This window comes from Suricata suricatta, chromosome 14 (genome assembly GCF_006229205.1).
Source record: "Suricata suricatta isolate VVHF042 chromosome 14, meerkat_22Aug2017_6uvM2_HiC, whole genome shotgun sequence".
NCBI classification, from domain to species: Eukaryota; Metazoa; Chordata; class Mammalia; order Carnivora; family Herpestidae; genus Suricata; species Suricata suricatta.
Window position 1 is genome coordinate 69419436 of NC_043713.1, and position 21525 is coordinate 69440960.

Below are 21525 nucleotides of genomic sequence, written 5' to 3' on the forward strand. Positions count from 1 at the left end.
TAAATGCTTCAGTGGGAGTCCCTTTTTCATGTTCTCTTTCTGCTTGTTGCCCCCGTGCACACATACCCTGCTCCCTGCCCACCACGTTGGAATTCAGGACAGGAGTCCAGCTGCTGTCAGAACAGAAGGGCCTTTCACCGTGCTGCTTTATCAGTGCGGAGGTGGTGCACTGGCTGGTGAACAACGTGGAGGGTGTCCAAACGCAGGCGATGGCCATCGACATCATGCAGGTGAGACAGCATGGGCAGGGTTCACAGAATTATCTGCGCAGGCCCCCATGAAAGCAGAGGCCTCTGAAGCAGCTACCCTTTCCATTAGGGAGAGCTATAGGTTCAAGTGAAGCTCTGTTTTTAGTGTGAGGCCTGTGTGGAATTGATGAACCCACAGGTTTTGATTTCAGATGCTATACCTTGACTTAAAGATCTGGCAGAATTTATCATGAGCTAAAATGTGCTGGACAGAGTCTGCACTTTTGAATCTTGAAGGAGTCTCTTCAAGAGAGATTCCTCTTCTCAAGTAAAAAATTCCCAGGAAATGCCTTTCCTCTGATCTTGAGCCCCCATTTTTCCTTGGTCAACTCTTGTTCATCCATGGCTCTGCCTCAGGTGCCCTGTCTTTACTCTGTCAGAGCACTTAGCACAACAGAAGGAAACTTCCATCTGTCTCATTTCATTTGTCTTCCACCTTAACCACACTCCTTGAGGGCAGAGCTACCTCTTCTTGTCCATTTGTATATCATCATGCTGTTTGGCACATGGCATAGGCACTTAGCAAACACTTGCTGAATTTAATGACATTGTTAAGCTCGAGAGGAAAAGAATAAGAAAGGTCAAGTTGGCTGATGTGGTTCACACCATTCTGTCCACACAGAGGCCCCCACTGAAAATCACTACCATGCTGACCAGCTGGCTTGTCATCCCTGAAATGTGAAATCAGTAACTGATTTAAATAAACATGTAATCCTCAGTTCTCTCTTTGGGGGTCTCAATAGGCGTTTTGCATGGACTCTGCCTTACTACATATACTCTCATCTCTCTGAGAATTGGATTTTTTAATTTACACAGTGGAATGCTTCTACAGCCATTGAAATGAATGAGCTAGAGGGACACGTATCAACATGGATAAATATCTGAAGCATGATGTTGAGTGGAAATCCAATATACAAGATAATAGTATTATGCCCTTTAAAATTTAAAATCTCATGAAAATACCTCATATTCTTTATCAATACATGTCTGTATAATTATTAAATACCTGCATAAGAATAATATTACACTAACCACTTATTTCTGGTGAGAGAAGAGGAAGAATGGGACATAGAAGAGTCCATATTTAAGTTTATTTTTGAGAGAGAGAGAAAAAGAGATAGGGAGGAGGAGCAGAAAGAGAGGAAGAGAGAGAATCCCCAAAAGGCTCTACACAATCAGCACAGGTCCAACACAGGGCTCAAACTCACTAACTCACAAACTCATGAGATCATGACCTGAGTTGAAACCAAGAGTTGGGCACTCAACTGACTGAGCTACCCAGGTACACACACCCCTTTTTGTTTTTTATAGAAAAAGATCTGAAGTCAGGGCACCTGGGTGGCTCTCAGCCAGTTGAGTGTTTGACTCTTGATTTCAGCTCAGGTCATGATCCCAGTGTTGCAGGATCAAGCCCAAGGTTGGACTCTGTGCTGATCATGGAGCCTACCTTAAGATTCTCTCTCTCCCTCTTTCCTGCTTTCCCTACTCTCTGTTTCTCTCTTTTTCTAAAATAAATAAAATTTAAAAAATTTAAAAAGATCTGAAGTCAGTATAGCAAAATGTTAACTTTGTTGAAGTTGTGTGGTGGTGTACCTGGATCTTCTTTATACTTTTCTGTATATTTGAAATAATTGATGGTATTATAATATGCGTTTGCATTGTGTAATATAATTTATACCAGGAACATTTATCATAGAGCAATCATCATGGCTAATGAAGTGTAATGGGTAGGGTCTTCTCAGTGTTCTGTCACTCCCTTGACTCCAGTGTATAAGCAAGGGCTGCATCTCTAAGATATCCCTCCTCAGGAATTTCAGAGTTTCGATGTCTCTCCTTCTAGAAAATGCTGGAAGAGCAGCTCATCACACACGCATCTGGCGAAGTCTGGAGGACCTTCATCTATGGCTTCTATTTCTACAAGATAGTCATGGACAAAGAACCTGACCGAGGTCAGAGATGAGGAGAATACTGTTGCCCACAGGGGCAAGTGTTTTTCCTTTTGGCTTGCTCTTTCAAATGATGATGCTTTTTTTTTAAATGATTTTATTTATTTTTGAGAGACAGAGAGATGCGAGCAGGGGAGGGTCAGAGAGAGAGAGGGAGACACAGAATCTCAAGCAGGCTCCAGGCTCCGAGCTGTCAGCATAGAGCGTGACGCAGGGCTTGAATTCACGAACCATGAGATCATGACCTGAGCTGAAGTCAGACACTTAAGCAACTGAGCCACCCAGGTGCTCCTGATGATGTTTCTTGAGTTCCTTGTGTGACTTTGTATTCTAAGTAGACAGATCTGTCAACTTCCTGAGTGTTTGTACTTAATTTAAGCATAACCAGAGTGATGAATATTTCTTAAAGCTATAGTATGTTCTTTGTCAGAACGGCGTGGTTGGAAGATAAACATAAAAGAGGTCAAGGGATCTGGTATGAGAAATCCCCATGGGTCATGTTTTGGTTACCCTTTTTAATTATAGTGCCCCTCCCCACCCATCCAATGTAGGTGGTTCTGAGTATAATATGCTAGGCTCTAATCAGTAACTTAACAGCACTTTCTACTTGCTAGACTCCATTTCTTACCCCAGAAAGACGTATCAAATTCTAGCATGTTTTCTAAGATACAATTAAAGTTTTTTTTTCTTTTATTGAGAAAACATAATTCCCACGATAGGGACCGATTCCAGCAAGGTCTTCCAGAGCTGGAGACAGCCTCCTGTGTAGTCCACCCATTGCCCACTGAGACCTTGGCTGGAGGTGACTCCCATCCTGCAGACAAATGGCTTCTCAGCTTCTGGGTTTCAGGAATCGTACATATATCAGATGAAGCAGCTAGTACCCTCTCTCTGTGCTTTGTTATCCAAGAAAGTTTTTGAAGTGAATCTATGCAGGTGTTTTTCTAGCAGCCATTGGTATGTCTGCTGCCACCCCTTCCCTTATGTTCTCAGTTTGACCAATAGATACTTCTTTTACCTTCAAGTAGAATAAAACCTGGTTATTGTTACCTGCTCTGAAAGTGGAGGTCTGAAACTGAGGATAAAACATACTTTTTAACTGAAGTAAAATTCACATAACATAAAATTAACCATTTTCAAGTGAACACTGGCATTTAGTATATTCCTGTTGTTGTGCAACCATTACCACCTCTGTCTAGGTCCAAAGAGTTTCCATCACACTGAAAGGAGACCTTGTGCACATTAATAGTCACTGCCAAACTTCTCTTCCCCCCTGCACCTGGCCACCACCAGTCTGCCTTGTCTCTAATGATTGGCTTATTCTGGATGTTTCATTTAAGTGGTATCATATAATACGTGACCCCTTGGGTATGGCTGCTTTTACTTGGCATAGGGTTTTCAAGGTTCAGCCTTGCATCAAGAAGATAAGCATTTGTGCTGAGGGCACTTTCTCTCCCCTTTGCTCTTCCCAGTGTCCATGCAGCAGCCCACCACCTGGCACACAACAGCAGTGGATGACTTCGCCAGCTTCCAGCGCAAGTGGTTTGAGGTGGCCTTTGTAGCTGAAGAGCTCTTGCACTCCGAGATTCCTGCTTTCCTCTTGCCCTGGCTGCCCAGCCGGCCAGCCTCCTATGCAAGCAGACACAGCTCCTTCAGCCGAAGCTTTGGAGGGCGGAGCCAGGCAGCTGCCCTTTTAGGTAGATGCTCCACTCACATGGGGCTTGGGGATGCACTGGTGGGTGGCTGAGAGAGAGTGGCAGCCGGCCCAGGGAACAATGCCACGTGGACCAGGATTAGAGCCACTGCAGCTGTCATACTGGTACTCTGTTCATCCGCACGGTGGGCTCCTGCGCTAGCTCTCACTGGCTGCATGAGTCAAGCTCATTATTGTCTCAACCAGTAAACAGTGTTCGACAGTTCTGAAATCAGGGCACAGTGCTAACCCTGCACAAATAGAAGAGAATAGACAATGTGGCCATTTTCCCCAAGAAGCATCCTGAATATAGAGGATGTGAGCTGCTGCTCACTGCTGGTTTAGTCCTAGGATCTCTGAAGAGGAAGGAATCTCAAAGGTTATCCATTCTAAACACTCAGGATGAGTGCCCTTCCTCCCCAAATGTACTTACTACGTCAAGGAATGTAAACTAGGAGTGAAACACCCACTTATTTTTTTTTTAATGTTCTATTTATTTTTATTTTTGAGAGAAAGAGAGAGACAGCATGAGCAGTGGCCGGGGGGGGGGTGGGGGCGGTCAAAGAGAGAGGGAGACACAGAATCCGAAGCAGGCTCCAGGCTCTGAGCTAGCTGTCAGCACAGAGCATGACCTGGGGCTCGAACCCACAAACCACAAGATCATGACCTAAGCCGAAGCTGGACACTCAACCGAGTGAGCCACCAAGTGCCCCAAACACCCACTTATTGTGTTAGAATGATTGTGGCCTCTAGTAGGAAATGGGGCCCCTGCTCCCCTGCTCTCAGGGACTGGACTGATGGGTTGGGGTGTAAGCATCTTTAGACAATGTGTGCTCTAGGCAGGGTGTCATGTGCTCTAGGCAGGGTGTCATGAGGTTTATCTCAATAGCAGGTTAGAGAGATCCTAAAAAGCCTATAGAAGGAAGGAAGGAAATGTAGACCAGATTCCAGTGAAATAACACCTTCTACTTAGTTTGCCTGGAGATGCCCAGCTGGTAGAATGGAAATGTTAATAGGTGTCAGTTTCCAGATCCTCAGATTCTCTTGGACCTAGGCTTAGCTTTGATCTTACATTATAGCCTCAGCTCAGCATGCCCAGCACTGTGAGAACTGAGCAGGGCGCAGACAAGACAAAACTGAAGAGTGACTCCTCTTTCCCCCAGGTAGTTATGTCTTCCTCTCTGCCTTGTGTTGCATTTTTAACTCTCCACCTTTTTGAAGTCTTTGGAAACAAAGAGTCCACATATTCCCTACCTACTAGTTACCAGTAGCACTTCCTCCCACCCCCAAGTGTCACAGAATATCTCCTGATATTGCCCAATGTGCCTCCTTACTCCTTGCTCCTTGGTGAGAGTTCCTGCTCCAGGGAAATGCGTAGGAACTCTTCCCTTTGTATCATCACCCTGGTTCTGGATGCTATCTCGCCAGTTTCTGTATGAACATCATCATTTCCAGAGTCTCCTCCAGCCGGCTGGTAGAACCCCTCTCTTGCCCACCATAGTCCTAAGCTCAAGGTGAGATTCAAATCATTTGGTTAAAAGCTACTTTTGACCATTTTACTTCAGAAAATTGCACATACAGAGGAGCAGTATATGGAAAAATAAGTCATCTGTCCAAATAAGTGAAGAGGGGAGTTACGTCCCTGGCAGGTAGTTCATTAAGCAGGCGTTCTTCACCGGTGTCTGCACATGGGCATTAGGGGGTCAGCATTGATTCTGAAACTAGACAGTCTCACATGCATGCATGTTTTCTTGAAGATACCCTTTATTAGTTTGCCAGTGGCTCCCATGATTGTTACAGGGAGATTTCATTCTTCTGCTTCTTTTCCCATCACCCCTCCCACAGGAAGTGAGTTTCTTGTCCTTTTAAACCCAACACAGCATTATTACTGCTAATTCTATCTGGTAACATCCCTCAGACCTTTGTGTTAGGGTAGGAGATACTTTTCCCCAGCTTTTTTTTTTTTTTCAGGTTAGAATGTAGACTTTTGCTGCGTCATTTACCTAAGTGAGAAAGATGAGTTGTATTTGAATTGGACTGTCTTCAGTGTTGGGTTTTTTCCTCAGGAAAAAAATTAACGTGATTTTAGTAGGGGGAAGGTCTATGTATCATTTATCACCTGCTCCCTTTTTTGTTTGTTTCAACATGTTCCTTTTTAAACATTTCTGATTCTTGGCTGGAAAGCCGTTTTTCTTAGCAGAAAGCTGTGTTAGTATGCCTGACAATGCTGCACAGTCTCGTCTGCCCTGGCCCATGGTGACCCCCACTCCCCTACCCATATCACCTGTGTTGCTGAGCTGTGAAGCCTCAGGGGGATCTGAGGCCCTGGAAGAAGCAGCACTGTGTCCCTTAAGCCCATGCACACATCTTTTACTTCTCAGCTCTTTCCTGATAACCCCACTGGGTCTCAGGGTCAGAAGAGGCTGCTAAGCATCTCCGTCCAAACCCTTATGTGTGAACATTTTCCATCTCACTCCTAATAAGTGGGGAACCAGCTGCTCCCTAAAAACTCCCAACAGGTCACACTCACTCTTGCGACCAAACTTTCCATTGTTGGGCAGCTCGGTTGTTAACGTTGATCTCCAGTGTCCTGCCTGCCACCGCATTCTCTCTCCTCCAGTGACACTGATCCCCTGCCCAGGTCATTGCTAGCCCCCTCACTGTGACCTGGGTGAAGAATCCTTAGTTTGCTCCTTCTCTGGGTTTGTACCTATTTACTGGGACTCACTGTATGTCACTGCCCGAAGGTGAATAAGTCTGTTCTTATGGAAATAGGAGTGATTCAGAGAACTTGCTGAAAGTGGCAGCTTGGCTGGGGCTTACACCCTTACCAACATCAGCCTGCTGGCCGCATCCATACTGTCAGATCTCACTCCTGAAGTATGAAACCAGTGGTATCTTGAGTCTGTAACCACTTGGCTGAATGATATACTTCCCTGGGCTTCCTCAGAGCAGCCTATTCTGAACTGAATATGCCAGATGGGAGAAAAGAGATGTGCAAGGTCACTGTTGACGTTTATCAAGTGCCCTTTCTTTTGTGATCTGGGCTTTTCACCCAGAAGAGGAATATACTGTCCAAGACCAGAGAACAAAGCTTTCCTCCTTTGATTGGGGCTATTAAGTAAAGGCTACTGTGGTTGGGCTATGAATCAAGGAACTCAAGGCAGAGAGAGAAATTAGTTTTGATGAGACTTTTAGCATTGGAATTCCCATGTTCTTTAGCCTGAAGTGTCACAGACAGCTAAGCAGTGTCCATGGGAGTCATGGGCAGGCTTCAGATTGAGCATTGATGAGCTTGAAGCTTAAAGAGGGAGGAAGGAAGAAAAAGAGATTCTACAAGTGGGGTGTTGAAGGAGAAAGAAAGCAAGAGGGGGAATCTGTGACCCCCTGGCAGCCCTGTTTTACTTGATTCTCACCCCAACTCTGTGAGGCAGCTGGGCAGGCACCATCTCAGTTTGCAAACAAGGAAGTCCAGGGGAGTTGAAGCAATGTTCTCAGGAGCACATGGCTAAATGGCAGAGTTCAGATTTTCCAACTCTATATCAAGAACATCCCCATTTTGCATTTTCTGGTTTTGAGAGAATGATAAGTTGTTTACTTATTCACCATCCTAGCCATAGCTCCACTGCCTCCCAACAGAAGTTCATTAAAATTGCTGACTCAAGAGCTGTTTTTTCCTCGTTAGTGATAAAAGCCACTCAGGGCTTCTACCTGTAAAACGCAGAACTAAGCTGATGGCGTCAGATAAAGAGATACCATTGGATTCATGGGGGCAGGGGAGAAAGAAGAGCTGATAACAGTTTGTAGAAACCCTAGGTCTTGCACTGCCATTACTTCAGAGCCTGTTTCAGGCTATTAGTCTAGTCAGGAGCTTGATTGATCCATCTCTAAAACATCCCTATCTTGGATTTCTGAGCAGGAGTTCTAGACAGGATGAGCTAGTCTGATACCGACCTGGAATCAGTAAGCAACACACAGTTGATGGAACAGGGTGTTGAGCTTCATTATGAGGTTTCATTTTTTGAGAACATACTGTAAAACTATTGCCTCCTGGATTGAAACCAGAAAAGCAAGACTTCCTCCTCACTGTGGTCTGGGCTGTCTGTGCCAGTGTGTCCTTCTGTGGGTCACTGGAACGAGAAGGTCTGGGGTTTGGCCTGAAGCTGAAGCTCTGACTCTGGCCTTGGTCAAGGCATTTCCCCTTCACGGGCTACTCCTTCCTCATCTATAAGTGAAGGAGTTGGGTCAGACTGGGGGAAGCAAACTGTGGCGTTATTAATTAGCCAAAGCTGGACTACCATCTGTTTGTTTGTTGTATAATAAACTTTATTTTTAGAGCACTTTTAGGTTCATGGCAAAATTGAGTAGAAAGTACAGAGTTTTCATATACTTCCTGCCCCAACACACACACTATCAATGCCCTGCACCAGAACCGGGCATTTGTTACAATCGATAAACCTACATTAACATGTCACTACCCAAGGTTTACATTAGAGTTCACTCTTGGTGTTGTGCATCTTGGGTTTAAACAGTTGTGTAATAACATGTATCCACCATTGTAGTATCATATAGAATAGTTTCACTGCCCTAAAAAAATCCTTCTGCTTTTGTAAATAAAATTTTACTGTAACACAGCTCCACCTGTTCATTTACATAACATCTCTGGCTTCTGTGCACTATGATGACAGAGTTGAATAGCTGTAACAGGGACCATATAACCTGTAAAGTCTAAAATATTATCTGTCCCTTTATAGAAGAAGCTGGCTGACCCCCAGACTAGATAATTTTCAGGAAGCTTCTGGAATCTGTGATTTTCTGTTAGGTGATTCTGCAGTTTCATGTCTGGATGCCTAGCTGTTTATTCTTCCTCTTCATCCTACTCCTTTTCCTTCTCTCTTTCTCGGGACCCCTCCAATGTGCTGACATAGCTGCCACTGTCCCAGAGCAGAGGACCGTGACCCTGGACGTGGACGTAAACAACCGCACAGACCGGCTAGAGTGGTGCAGCTGTTACTATCATGGCAACTTCTCCCTGAATGCGGCCTTCGAGATCAAGCTCCACTGGATGGCAGTGACTGCCGCCGTCCTCTTTGAAATGGTGAGAACCTCCTTGTGTTGTGGTCGGGGCCTTGGTTCACCTTGCAGAGAGGCACAGTGGATCCTTAGTAGAGATTCGCGTCACTTTTTTTTTTTTAGTTCAGGCTCCAATTACCTTTTACTTGCACCGCTGAAGTAGCCTCGTAAAGTTTAAACACAATAAAAAATTCGAATAGCTGAAAAGGAGATAGGTCAGGATTTCTCAGCCTTGGCAGTCTTTTTATTTATTTGTGTGTTTAGTTAAACATTTTTTAATGTTTATTTAGTTTTGAGAGAGAGAGAGAGAGAGAGAGAGACAGAACATGAGTGGGAGAAGTGCAAAGAGAGAGGGAGACAGAATCCAAAGCATGCTCCAGGCTTTGAGCCATCAGCCCAGACCCCAGTTCAGGGCTCGAACTCATGAACCATGAGATCATGACCTGAGCCAAAGTTGGCCACTTAACCAACTAAGCCTACCAGGTGCCCCCAGCCTTGGCACTCTTGACATCTAGAGCCAGATAATTCTCTCTTGTAGGGGGGCGGTCCTGTGCATTTTAGGATGTTCAGCATCTGTGGCCTCTACCCTAAATGCCAGTAGCATACCCTCCTTGTGACAAAAATGTCTCCAGGTATTGCTGCATGTCCCCAGGGAAAAGGAGTGTTGCCCCCGCTTTGAGAATCATGGTCTAGAGTGAAAAGTAAGTCCCTCTCCCAGCCTATCCTGTTCCCTGGGACTTCCGTCTGAAAGGAACCACTTGGGGCACCTGGCTGGCTCAGTCACTAGAGCTTGCAACTCTTGATCTTGGGATTGTGGGTGCTTGCTCCATATTGGGTTTAGAGATTACTTAAATAAAATCTTAAAAAATAAAAATAAAAGCAACACCCTGCCATTTTGTTGAGTGTACTTCCAGAGAGATTATATGCATATACAAAGCTGTGGTACCTTTTTTTTTAACAGATACTGTAGCTTGGAATACATATTTAGTTGACACTTGAACAACAAGAGGGGTTAGGGATGCTGACCCTCCATGTAGTAAAAAATTCAAGTCTAGCTTTTGACTTCCTAAAAACTTAACTACTAATAGCTTATTGTTAACCTGAAGCCTTAATGTTAACATAGTCAATTTTGTATGCTATATGTATTATATACTGTATTCTTATAATGAAGTAAGATTTCATTTTTTAAGGAAATCATAAGGAAGAGATAATACATTTATAGTACTCTTCTATATTTATACATTAAAAAAAAAGACCTCACATGTAAATGGAACCAAGCATTTCAAACTACTGTTGTTCAAGGTCAACTGTATTTGTATTGTGTTTTGTCCTATATATCCTCAGTATCCGTAAAAATAAGTCTGTCTCATCGTTGTGGTTTTGTTTTTGTTTTGCCTCATCGTTTGTATCATCATTTTCTTAACCAATCCCTGTCAGTGAACATGACTGCTTTTAACCCTAGCTCTCAACAAGTGTTGAAGAATGTGCAATTTTGCTCCTGTGGGAGTATTTGTAATATCTGGAAACATTTTTACTTGGTAGAAATGGTAGAAGAGTGCCACTGGCATTTAGTGGGTAGAGGCCAGGGATGCTGTTCATCATCCTCCAACACATTGCATAGGACAGCCTCTAGGGCAAAGAATTAACCAGCCCAAATGTCATGAGTGCCAGAGCTCAGATGCCCTCTTTTAATTGGTCCTCGGCCTGTCTTTTCCTCCTCCAGTCTGCCCTGGCCTGTCTGTCTAATCAGGTCACTCATTGCCCACACTCTGGCCACTCCCCGCCCCTAGTCCCAGCGCCTGTACAACAGATACTTCCTAGCCAGGCTGTCAGTATCTTCCAGGTACTCTCTTTAACCATCTTTCCAGTCTGTCGCTCATTTTATACACTCCCCTTCAATCAAAAGGAATGTTTCTCTCGAGCTTTAACAGAGTCCTGCACTCCTCCCACACTGGCTCAAGCATCTCATCATGGAGCCGAGAGCAGCTGGAAAGTTCAGAGAGACTTTACAGAAAGCTAGGAGATGACCAAAGAGAGAGAGAGGGAGAGAGCACAACATCATCTGGCAGCATATAGTTTTTCTGTCCAGGGCTCAGAGGCATAGTTTTGTACAAGACATGATATTCTAGGGAAGAGATTTGTCTGGGTCTCTGTCTGCCCAGGTCTAGTCTGCCTGCACATAGTATTAGTGCCCCAATGACCCCTCCCCTGGAACACTGGAACATTCTTAAGGTCCAAATCAAAAAGATGCCAGCCACCTGTCTGGCTTAGCTTGTAGAGAACATTGGCATTTCCCCAGCCAGTTGACACTGGGATGAACACTCCTTCTAGGCAGAACAAACCCTCTGGCCCAATAGGCTAAGCTTTCTCCTTGGAAGCCCCACCAGGTAATCCTATCTCAGCACATGACCATAACTTCGTGGACACACCCGTATAGTCACAGTCTGGCAGGAAGAAGAGTAGTTATCTCCTCAGGGGAATATAGCAACTGCCTTTTCAAAACACACTTTTCATGCCAATTCATGTAAAACCCACTGAAAGCTGCTGATCCATTTATCATTTCCAGTTTTGACCCTTGAACAACACAGGTTTGAACTACATGGATCCACTTATACATGGAATTTTTTGTAGAATATAGGACAGGACTATAAATGTATTTTCTCTTATGATTTTCTTAATGCTTTCTTTTCTCTAGCTTACTTTATTATAAGCATACAATATATAATGCCTGTAATGTACAAAATACATGTTAATCATCTGTTTATCTTATTGGTGAGACTTCCAGTCAATAGTAGGCTATTAGTAGTTAAGTTTCTGGGGAGTCAAAAGTTATACTCAGATTTTTTTACTGCATGGGTGATGGCACTCGTAACCTCATGTTGTTCAAGGGTCATTTGTAGTTTGTTAGGTTTTTTATGAATCTCTAGTGTAGATTAATTATTATTTTAAGGCAGTGTCCAAATCTGTTATAAGTAACATTTTATTAGGGTAAATATTATGCAAATAATATTTATATATAATATTTATAATATAATACATATTTATAATATGAAATATGACATATTTTTAAATATCACATAAAAAGAGGCTTAGGGGCACCTGGGTGGCTTAGTCGGTTAAGCGTCTGACTTCAGCTCAGGTCATGGTCTTGCAGTTTGTGAATTCGAGCCCTGCATTGGGGCTCTGTGCTGACAGCTCAGAGCCTGGAGTCTTCTTCAAATTCAGTGTCTCGTCCCTCTCTCTGTTCTCCGCTGCTTGCACTCTGTCTCTGTCTCTCCTTCAAAAATAAATAAAGGTTTTTACATTTTTAAAAATAAAAACAGCCTTAGAAATTATTTTGGTCAGGGGCACCTGGGTGTCTCAGTCCTTCAAGTGTCTGACTTTGGCTCAGGTCATGGTCTCATGGTTTGTGAGTTTGAGCCCTGCCTCAGGCTCTCTGCTGTCAGCACAGAGCTCACTTCAGATCCTCTGTCTTCCTCTTTCTCTGCCCCTACTCCACTTGCATTCCCTTTCAAAATAAATAATCTTTTTTTAATAGTTTATTTTCAAATTGGTTTCCATATAACACCCAGTGCTTCTCCCCAGAAGTGCCCCCCACCTGAGATACCACCTCACACCGGTCAGAGTTGCTAAAATAATCTTTAAAAAAAGAAGAAATTATTTTGGTTGAACAGAGATCTTGGTTTTTGTTGTTGATATATTGTTGTTGTTATGGGTGTTGTTAAGAGTTTTTGACATACTCCTATTTAAATCAAGTTATGGCTCAAACTAGATTTTTTTTGAAATAACATTTGACACAGATCTCTTATATATGCCAGAGCCATGTGCATCAGCTTTTTTGTTCTTTTCAGTATATACAGTTTTATAGTTTAAAAGGTATCTTAAAATGTAGAAAACTGCTACTTTTCTCTAAGAAAATGTTACTGTTGGGAAGTTTGTCTTTCTGCCGCTGTTAATTTTTGTTCTTCGTCTTCGGACAGATAGCTTTTGGGAATTTGCAGGAGAAAGGCTCTCATTCCGCCAGGTCAGGGCTTATCACTTTTGGCCAGAGGCCACCACAGTCATCGCTCACGCTGCGTCATGTCCCTCTCAGCCAGCTTGAGTGGATTGTTTTCCTATTTGATACTTTGGACTTAGTAAATTTTTGATAAAGGACATAATTAGAAGGACTTAACTTATATCCTGTGACCTTCCTCCAACATCCTAAAGAATGAGAAGGCCATTTAGGAGCAAGAAATAGCTCTTTCCAGTCTCTTCCTTCCAGAAGAAACACTGAAATTGCAGAAAGCTATGAGGAGGAGCTTTGTGCTTAACTCACAGTTTTTCAAGTATTTGTCAGAAGGTTAAACTGCATTTTCCTGACCACGATCAGTTTGGAGCCAGTGAACATTAATAAATGAACATGCCGATCAGTATGTATGCCGCCACTGGGGCGGCTTCACTCCTTTGGAACTATTTTCTCTTGTCTGAATTAACTTGGAGATGACACTGTTTCTGTGCTTCCCACCAGGTCCAAGGCTGGCATCGAAAAGCAACTTCCTGCGGCTTTCTGTTGGTCCCTGTTTTAGAAGGTCCCTTTGCACTGCCCAGTTACCTGTATGGCGATCCACTTCGAGCCCAGCTTTTCATCCCACTCAACATCAGCTGCCTGCTCAAGGAGGGCAGTGAGCACCTGTTTGATAGTAAGAGATACTCCCCTCTGAAGGTTCTATCTCCATGAATAAGGCCACCTCTCTAGGTATCTAATTGATACAGCCTAGTGCACAGAGGGACCCTTTGGACAAGGGATCAAAAGGATCTGGGTTTAACGCTGGTTCTTCACTTAGTGGCTGGATAAGCCTGGTTGAGTCACTTAATGTCTCTGAGCTTCAAATTCCTTATCCCTCAAATGAGAGCACATAAAGTTTAAAGCTGCCTTGCCAACTCAGGAAGACCCTCGTGAGGCCTGGAACAGACAGTGGGTGGGAGAAGGTGTGATACACTGTAAATCACGAGTGGCACTGGTATTCTCCCCACATTCTCCTTTCTGTGCTCCAGCCTTACTGACTTGGGCTGTGGGAATTTGAACCTTATGGGAGGCTTGAATCTGCTGTTTCATGCAAAAAGACTAAAAAGGGAGGCATCAGAAGCAGAACCAGATACAGCATCCTCTTGTGCAAAGCTGTAGCATGTCAGCACGTGGAACACTGCGTGTGGCCTGAGTCCTGGGTTGCAAGGTAGACAGAGCAGGAGGGGGCTCAGAGGAGGACAACAGGGCTCTAATCAGAGCCCTTCCCCTGGGACAGGGCTGTCAGTCCTAACGTGGGCGGACAGTGGGCTGAGCCACCCTGCTGTTCCACCCGAGCCCAGCCGACCTCTGAGGGGTCATACATAGCACACTGCGTAAGTCATACTTCACACAGCATGGAACTTTTTTTTTCTGTTTTTTATTTATTTTTGAGAGACAGAGAGCACGAGCAGGGAAGAGTCAGAGAGAAAGAGGGAGACACAGAGTCTGAAACAGGCTCCAGGCTCTGAGCTAACTGTCAGCACAGAGCCCGATGCGGGGCTTGAACCCACAAACCGTGAGATCATAACCTGAGCCGAAGCCGGACGCTCAACTGACTGAGCCACCCAGGCACCCCAGCATAGAACTTTTTATCACCAATTAATTGCCCATTGTGATGAACATATAAATAGCTCCGCCAGAACTCTCGGTAGGTCACAGATGACCTTTTTCAAAACGAAAAGTTAGAAAAAAAGATAGCCCTTTAGTTTCTCAGATACAGAGATTGTAAATGTGAATGGAAAAATTTTGGTATAAGGGTGGTGGTTTCTTCCCTTGCCTGTGTAAGTCTGCATCATGGTTGATGGAAGAGAACAGCCCAAGGGTAAGAGGTTCCTCTAGGTCAGGGAGGCCAGGCTAAGTGTTCCCGCACCTTTCCTGTGACAGGCTGCCCGGGTGGTGCAAACAGCTTGTGTTCCAAAGGCCCATCTGTATATTCTTTGTTTACATCTCAGAAGACATTTTTATATAGACACAATGTTTCCAGTGATGGTTGGGGTTCCAGGGGAGCCCCACAGAGCCACTAGAGGCCATAGATCTGTGATCCTTAGAGTCAACAGAGTGCTCTTCACACACTCACTCTCTCATTTAACCTCACAGTGGCTAAGGCTGAGAGAAGACCATTACAGTCTTGAAATGCCATATGATTATATTCATATCTGATGATTTCAAGCCAGGCAACCGCCTCATGCTACTGTTTTTAATATGCTCAGGAGACACTTCTCCTATACGCTGGAGACTCTTCTGGGGTTTTCCACCTTCACTGTAACAGCACAGGGTTGCTGGCAAGGCTGGCACTGGAGGACAGTTTTGTGTGAGCTCCTGGTTTTCCCTGCTACATTTAACCCAGGCTTCAAGACCAGCATCCTCTGTTGGTTGCCATGGTTACATGGTTACTGGTGAAGAAAGGAGGTCTAGTTTAAAGGAATAAGGGCTTAAATCTAAAAATCAATTTTCTTCCATGCGAATACTTCTCTTCCTGTTACCTCCCCTTTCGATAACAGTCGATACAAAATATTAAATATCTGCTGAGGAAGCTGCTGTGTGTGTTTTTCCTATTAAACCCAAAGCCTTTTTTCTTTCTTTGCTCTTTAGTTGCCTAGAACCTTCAAATGTGTCCTAGATAGACACTTCCAAAATGTAGAGAGCCCCTGTTATTCACGATGTCTTGTGAAGTTGCACCGCCAGCCGTCAGCATCTTGGACCCCAGAGCAGTGCTGGCCCATTGCCTGTTGCTGTGTGACACCTGGCCTCAGCCCTCCACCTCCTCATCAACTCTTAGTCCTCACGCCAGCTCTGCAGAGGGAACGAGGCTGGAGAAATGATGCAGGCGATGGAGAAAGGCACTTGTGTGCTCCCCTGACCTCCCCAGCCTATCACTTTTCCAAAAATAATTTTCATATTTATTTGCTTCAATTTCCCCATTGCTAAAATGGAGCTTATAATATTGTCTTTCCTTGTAGGGAAATAGAACATGGGTAATAAAATTTTTTTCTTTTCTCCTTAGAAGCAGATAACATGCTTCTAAACCCTATCTTTTGTTTGTACTTTACTATCATGTTCCTTTCCACTTTTGGCATAGGGAGTCATTAGAATGAGGCTTACATTGAGTTCTAGTAGCTCACACTCATTGCTGAGGACTCATATATTCAGTGCCTTTCTAGAACCTGATAGAGCTTTGGGGAAGGGATGGTGAGAAAACATGGTTGTTCCTTGGGACAGAGGCTAGTCTTTCAAAAGCAAGTAGTGTGGAAAAGTGTGCTTAAAGTGAAGGGGGAGGAATGGCCAAGGGAAATGAAGGGTACAAGAGGCCAAACCCGACGAGAATTACAGACCTTGAAATCACACCCGGCTTTTATTTTTTTCTCCTTTTAGGCTTCGAGCCAGAAACATACTGGGATCGAATGCACCTTTTCCAGGAAGCCATTGCACACAGGTTCGTCCCTGAGCAAGTGGGCATACAGTGGGAAGGCGTTAGTGACTGTCTGGAGTAACAGTTTCCAAACCCAAACCCAGTTTGTTTCATTTCTGGGGAAACGGATCTAGTCCAACAGTGACAGCCTTGCTGCTGACCTCTGACAGGACTCTGCCTTGGTTTCAAAGATAAGCATTACCTGTTCACTCCCTGTACCTGTTGTTTTTCAGACCACATTACCATCTTCCAGTTGAGGGGACAGCATAGAGTTCCCTTCTTAACCTCCAACAAGACTCTATCTAGGTCAAGCTGTCCAGGAGATGACGTAAGATGAAAAACTGTAAAATGTGTCAAGAGCTCCTGGACACATGTTGAAAAGATAATAAAGGGTTAAAAGGCAAGAAGTCCACAGATATTTACTGGCGCCTAATATGTGTGCCAGGGAACAGCTTTCCTGGGCTTAGCTATCCACCCTTTGGGCCCGTCCAGCTTTGTCTCCAGAATGCCCTAGGCAATGTCCACTTCGTTAATCATGGCAGAAGCAAGCACTCCATTCCTGCTTCCATAATTCTCTTGCTGCATCTTCTTCAGTGTTCTGTCATCTTACCAAACATCTTTAGCTCTTACCACCCCACCACGAGCCTCCCGCCCACCCCCTGCACACCACAGACCGGCTCCTTTAAGCCGGAGTGGGTGCCAGTTGAGGGCAAAAGGTGGGGAGTGCAGCGAGTTGGTGGCAACGGGCCTCGATGCAGGAAGCAGACAGGCCTGGTTCACTGCTGCCTTCGCCAGCATTTGGCTGAGGAACCGTGAGCAAGTTCAGGGACTGCTTCACCTTCATTTTCTTGCCCCCACTGGGTTATTGGGAAGGTTCTCTGGAGTTCCCAGCACCTAGGAAGCCCTCAGTAGACAGTAGGTATCATTAGGAAGACCCCAGCCAACTGAAAAGTTTATAAGCAGGTCTGACACTTCCCTTGGATATCATTGGGTGATCGTTGGATTTTGCTGTCTAGAAGTCACTCGGAACATGGCCTTTATTTGTCAGATGTGCTTTTTTCTTCACAGCATCCCCCTCCTGATCCATACTCATCCAGATCCTAGTCCTGTCTAAGCTTTGCCCTGTCCTCTTGAGAGTGCTTTTCCAGCCTTCACTTTCTTCACGTCTTCTGTCCTGTCCCTGCGTATCACTGCGTGGACTCTGCTGCGTGTCTCTATAGCTAACCATGCTCCCCCTTCTCCACCCAGACCCACCTTCCCCACTTATACCTTCTCCCCTAAGCCCCACCCCTTTCTACACCTGTCAGTCTTGTTCCACCACAGATTCCCAGGTCTCTCCTCTCTAAATCCCTCTTCTTTTTTTTCTAGTGCTCTCTATCAATCTATTATAGTAGGGTAGGTGTGTCTAGGGGACAAGGGTATGCGTTTTTCTCATTTTTGTTTCCTTTTAAGCACTTAACAACTTACCTTGCCCAGAATAGCTTTTGCCCAGAATGGAACTCTAGGTTAGAATGTGGCTGCAAAAGGAAACAATAGCCCACCCGTAAGGTTCATCTCAGACAGAGTTAGAGATGGATCCAGCTTCTCTGGCCCACCTTCCTGCTGTGGCTCCCCAGCTCCTCCATTTTTGTCTGGGTGTGACTGGAGCCTCCCTGCCCTTACTGTAGTCCTGGCTCGTGTGCTCCGCAAGTGGACAGTGCAGGCAGCCAAGCACCATGTGCTTAAATTTAAATTGCCTTTTAAAAATTAAAGGTCTTCCCTGGTGACCTAAAGAAGAAATGAGACAAGAGTCTGGTCAAGCTGATCTATGCTGAGTAAATAAATAGCCTTGATAGAAAAGTGGAGGGGAAGAAAGGCAAAATCCAGAGCCATTCCTACATATGATAGGGTCAGCCTATAGATGACAGAGCTTTGCTGTGCACATTACTTGTCCATTTAACGTGTATATTTGATTTCATGTGCTCTTTGATAAATAATTACTGAATGCCAGGGTAAAGCTGGCAGCTTATATAGAAGATGCAATGAAAGGAGGCAGGTGTTTTACCTTCTTTAGTACTGCCTACATCGCTGCCTTCATTACATAAACCTCTCAGACTCAGGGCGAGAGCCACATCTGTTAACACGTCCTTTACAGCACTTAGCAGGTAGAGCTGTAATAAATGTGTGTGATGGAAATAGAAAAACCCAGAATAGAACTAGCCACAGATGAGAAGCAGAATCGAATAAGTCATAGATGAAAAGTGGCTCCTCTTGCCCATTTCTAGAACACAGCAAAGCAGAGAGCCCCAGATTCATGTGCCTCATTTTTAAGAAGAGGATTTCAGTTAAGATAATTTATTCTATTTCAATTCAGAGCCTTTTTTGAAGGCCTACAATGTGCTTAGCTGGGAGAACTAAGGGAAAGGGGTGTGGCTAGGTGAATTAAGATAAGGACCTTCTCCTCTCAAGTATGTGGGTGGGCACCTTGTACCACATAGGACTCGATGTGGATTCCAGTGACAGGCAGAGAAGATGTATGGGATGGGAGAAACCAAGCAGCCTGAATGTTCCGTCTTGAAAGAGGTCTTCCAGGCCCCTCTATTTCAGGCTGTCAGAGAGTCCTCTTAGCCATATTTGTTCCCCTTGTCCCTTTAGCTGAGGAGGCCCTAATTCATGTGTCTTCCCGTCCTTCCCTTAGGTTTGGATTTGTACAAGATAAATATTCTGCTTCTGCTTTTAACTTCCCTGCTGAGAACAAGCCTCAGTACATCCATGTTACAGGTGAGAGAGACCCTGCAGGTGAAAGGTGGGGTAGGTGGGTCCCTGTGGCAGGAGCCTGTGCCTAGGGGTTCCTTCCCTTGATTGAGCCTGTGGCTGCAGAGCCACCACATCCGCCCTGAGAACCCTCATGGTGGTGGTGATGCAGGGTATCTTGCTCCTCAGGAACAGTCTTCCTGCAGTTGCCCTACTCCAGGCGCAAGTTCTCGGGGCAGCAACGGCGGCGGCGAAACTCCACCAGTTCCACCAACCAGAACATGTTCTGCGAGGAGCGGGTCGGCTACAACTGGGCCTACAACACCATGCTGACCAAGACGTGGCGCTCTAGTGCCACAGGGGATGAGAAGTTTGCTGATCGGCTGCTCAGGGATTTCACGGACTTCTGCATCAACCGGGACAACCGGCTGGTCACGTTCTGGACGAGCTGCCTGGAGAAAATGCATGCCAGCGCCCCATGAGGCCAGGGCGCACCAGGGTCCACAGCACAGAGCAGGTTCCACCCTTCTGTCCACGTCCAATAGAGGCAGTCAGGCTCTGGGTGGCGGGCAGCCGGGTCACCATCGGTGAGTGGAGGCCATTGCTGTTGCTTCCTCCTCCCCACACAAAATGTTCTTCCACTCGAGGAGAAAGACTCAGGAAGAAACTAGCACTGAGAGCAAGTGGGAGGCCCAGATGGTCCGTGGGAGGGCCTCAGTACTGGGGAAGGAGGTGGACAGCCCCCGTGAATGTCTTCGGAGAGGGGGTGGCTCCTGTGAGCATCCTTTCCCTCCGCTAGCCGTGGGCTTTTCAGAGCAGTCTGCCGCTTCCCACCCAGAAGTGTCCACAGGATATAAGATAATTTTGTGAAATAGTGTACCATAGGCTCATACCAAATGTATATACCTGTACATATCAGAAGCAGGAATAAAGTGCCATGTGCAGTATCTCTGGCCCAGCCTGGTTCCTGGCAGCAGTGACCCTGTCCCTGGCTGGGCAGTCGGGCCCCATAGGCAGGGATGTAGTAACAAATGAGGCAGCCACTGAAGGTGAGGAGGACTCTAGAATTTACTGTCTTGGAGAGTCTGGTGGTGGATTTACTGAAAGATGTCTTTCTACAGGCCGTTGGGCAGGAGCAAAATAGTTTCTTTCAGACTTAGCAAATACTACCACATGCAACTGCAGGCTTGTGCTGTCAGAGTGAATGTTGCTAGGTGGGTGAGCCCAGGTGTGGCATGCGGATGTCATGGCATTCTAAAAAAAAAAAAAAAAAAATCAAAGGAAAGTCTCTATTGACTCCAAGGTTTAGAACCCACTTCTTGAAGGGATAAAATTCAGCATGGTGCCTCAACCACAGCACCTTGCCCTCGTGGTAGAGATGAGGGGTTTCAGGCCTGAGGGGATCTGACAGGTACTGCCACTTCCTCCCCCTCCATCTCTCCACACAAGCCCTGTGGATTACCTCCTCAGTATCTTGCAAATCTACTCACTTCTTCCCAGGTCCTCTGCTACCACTCCTGGCCCAGCCCTTCTTCATCTTCCTTTTCGTCTTGCATGGCTAGGAGAGCCCCCTAACTCACCTCTGCTTTCCCTCCAGGCCATCTCCACCAAGCAGTCAGAGTCTTATTTAAAAACCACTCTGGGGGCACCTGGGTGGCTTAGTCAGTTAAATTTCCAACTCTTGATCTCAACTCAGGTCGTGATCTCATCATTTGTGGGATTGAGCCCTGTGTCAACTTTCAGCACAGAGCCTACTTGGGATTTTCTCTCTCTCTCTGCCCCTCTCCTGCTCACATGGGCATGCACACTTGCACAGACACACTCTCTCTCAAAATCAACTAGATAGATAGATAGATAGATAGATAGATAGATAGATAGATAGATAGATAACCACTCTGATTGTGCCCACCACTTGTCTGGTCCCACGCTATTCCTCTAACTACCCAAAACATATAATCTTGAGCAGCTCAGATCCTTTCCACATGCTGTTCCATCTGCATAGAACACTCCTCCTCTCCAGGCTCACTCTGCTCTGCTAACTCCTGGTCATCATCCATCTGCTCTTTGCTCAAATGCTTCTCCGGGGAAGCACCGTTGGCTACCTGTCAGGTCTTCCCGCAGCATCTTGTACTTCTCCAGCAACACTCGGCACATTTACATACTAGCATGACACAAGTTTGCCTGTTTTGTTCACCTCTTTGTTCCTAAATGTGCAGCATTATAATAGATGTTGGAGAAATGGTATTGGCTGAATACATGGGGTGAATGAATGAACTCGACTCGAAAGCCAGGCGCTGGGTGTTACATCTGATTCTCTGCACTGGGCTCTTAAATTACTTAATGGAGCCCATTTCCTCATCTGTAAATTGGAACTA

General features: G+C 45.3%; 1 protein-coding gene across 8 annotated transcripts in view; it reads left to right on the forward strand.

The window, feature by feature from the left end:
- DEPDC5 (DEP domain containing 5) overlaps positions 1-20099 on the forward strand; it is a 129978-nt gene extending 109879 nt beyond the window's left edge. For all 8 annotated transcript variants that reach the window (XM_029922052.1, XM_029922054.1, XM_029922050.1 and 5 more), the window contains 8 exons: positions 98-230; positions 2089-2197; positions 3667-3891; positions 8816-8985; positions 13471-13642; positions 16381-16441; positions 19095-19177; positions 19340-20099. In XM_029922052.1, coding sequence (XP_029777912.1) covers positions 98-230; positions 2089-2197; positions 3667-3891; positions 8816-8985; positions 13471-13642; positions 16381-16441; positions 19095-19177; positions 19340-19632 — 1246 coding nt within the window. In that variant the 3' untranslated portion in view covers positions 19633-20099. The remainder of the gene's footprint in view (positions 1-97; positions 231-2088; positions 2198-3666; positions 3892-8815; positions 8986-13470; positions 13643-16380; positions 16442-19094; positions 19178-19339) is intronic.
- Positions 20100-21525: the final 1426 nt, after the last annotated feature.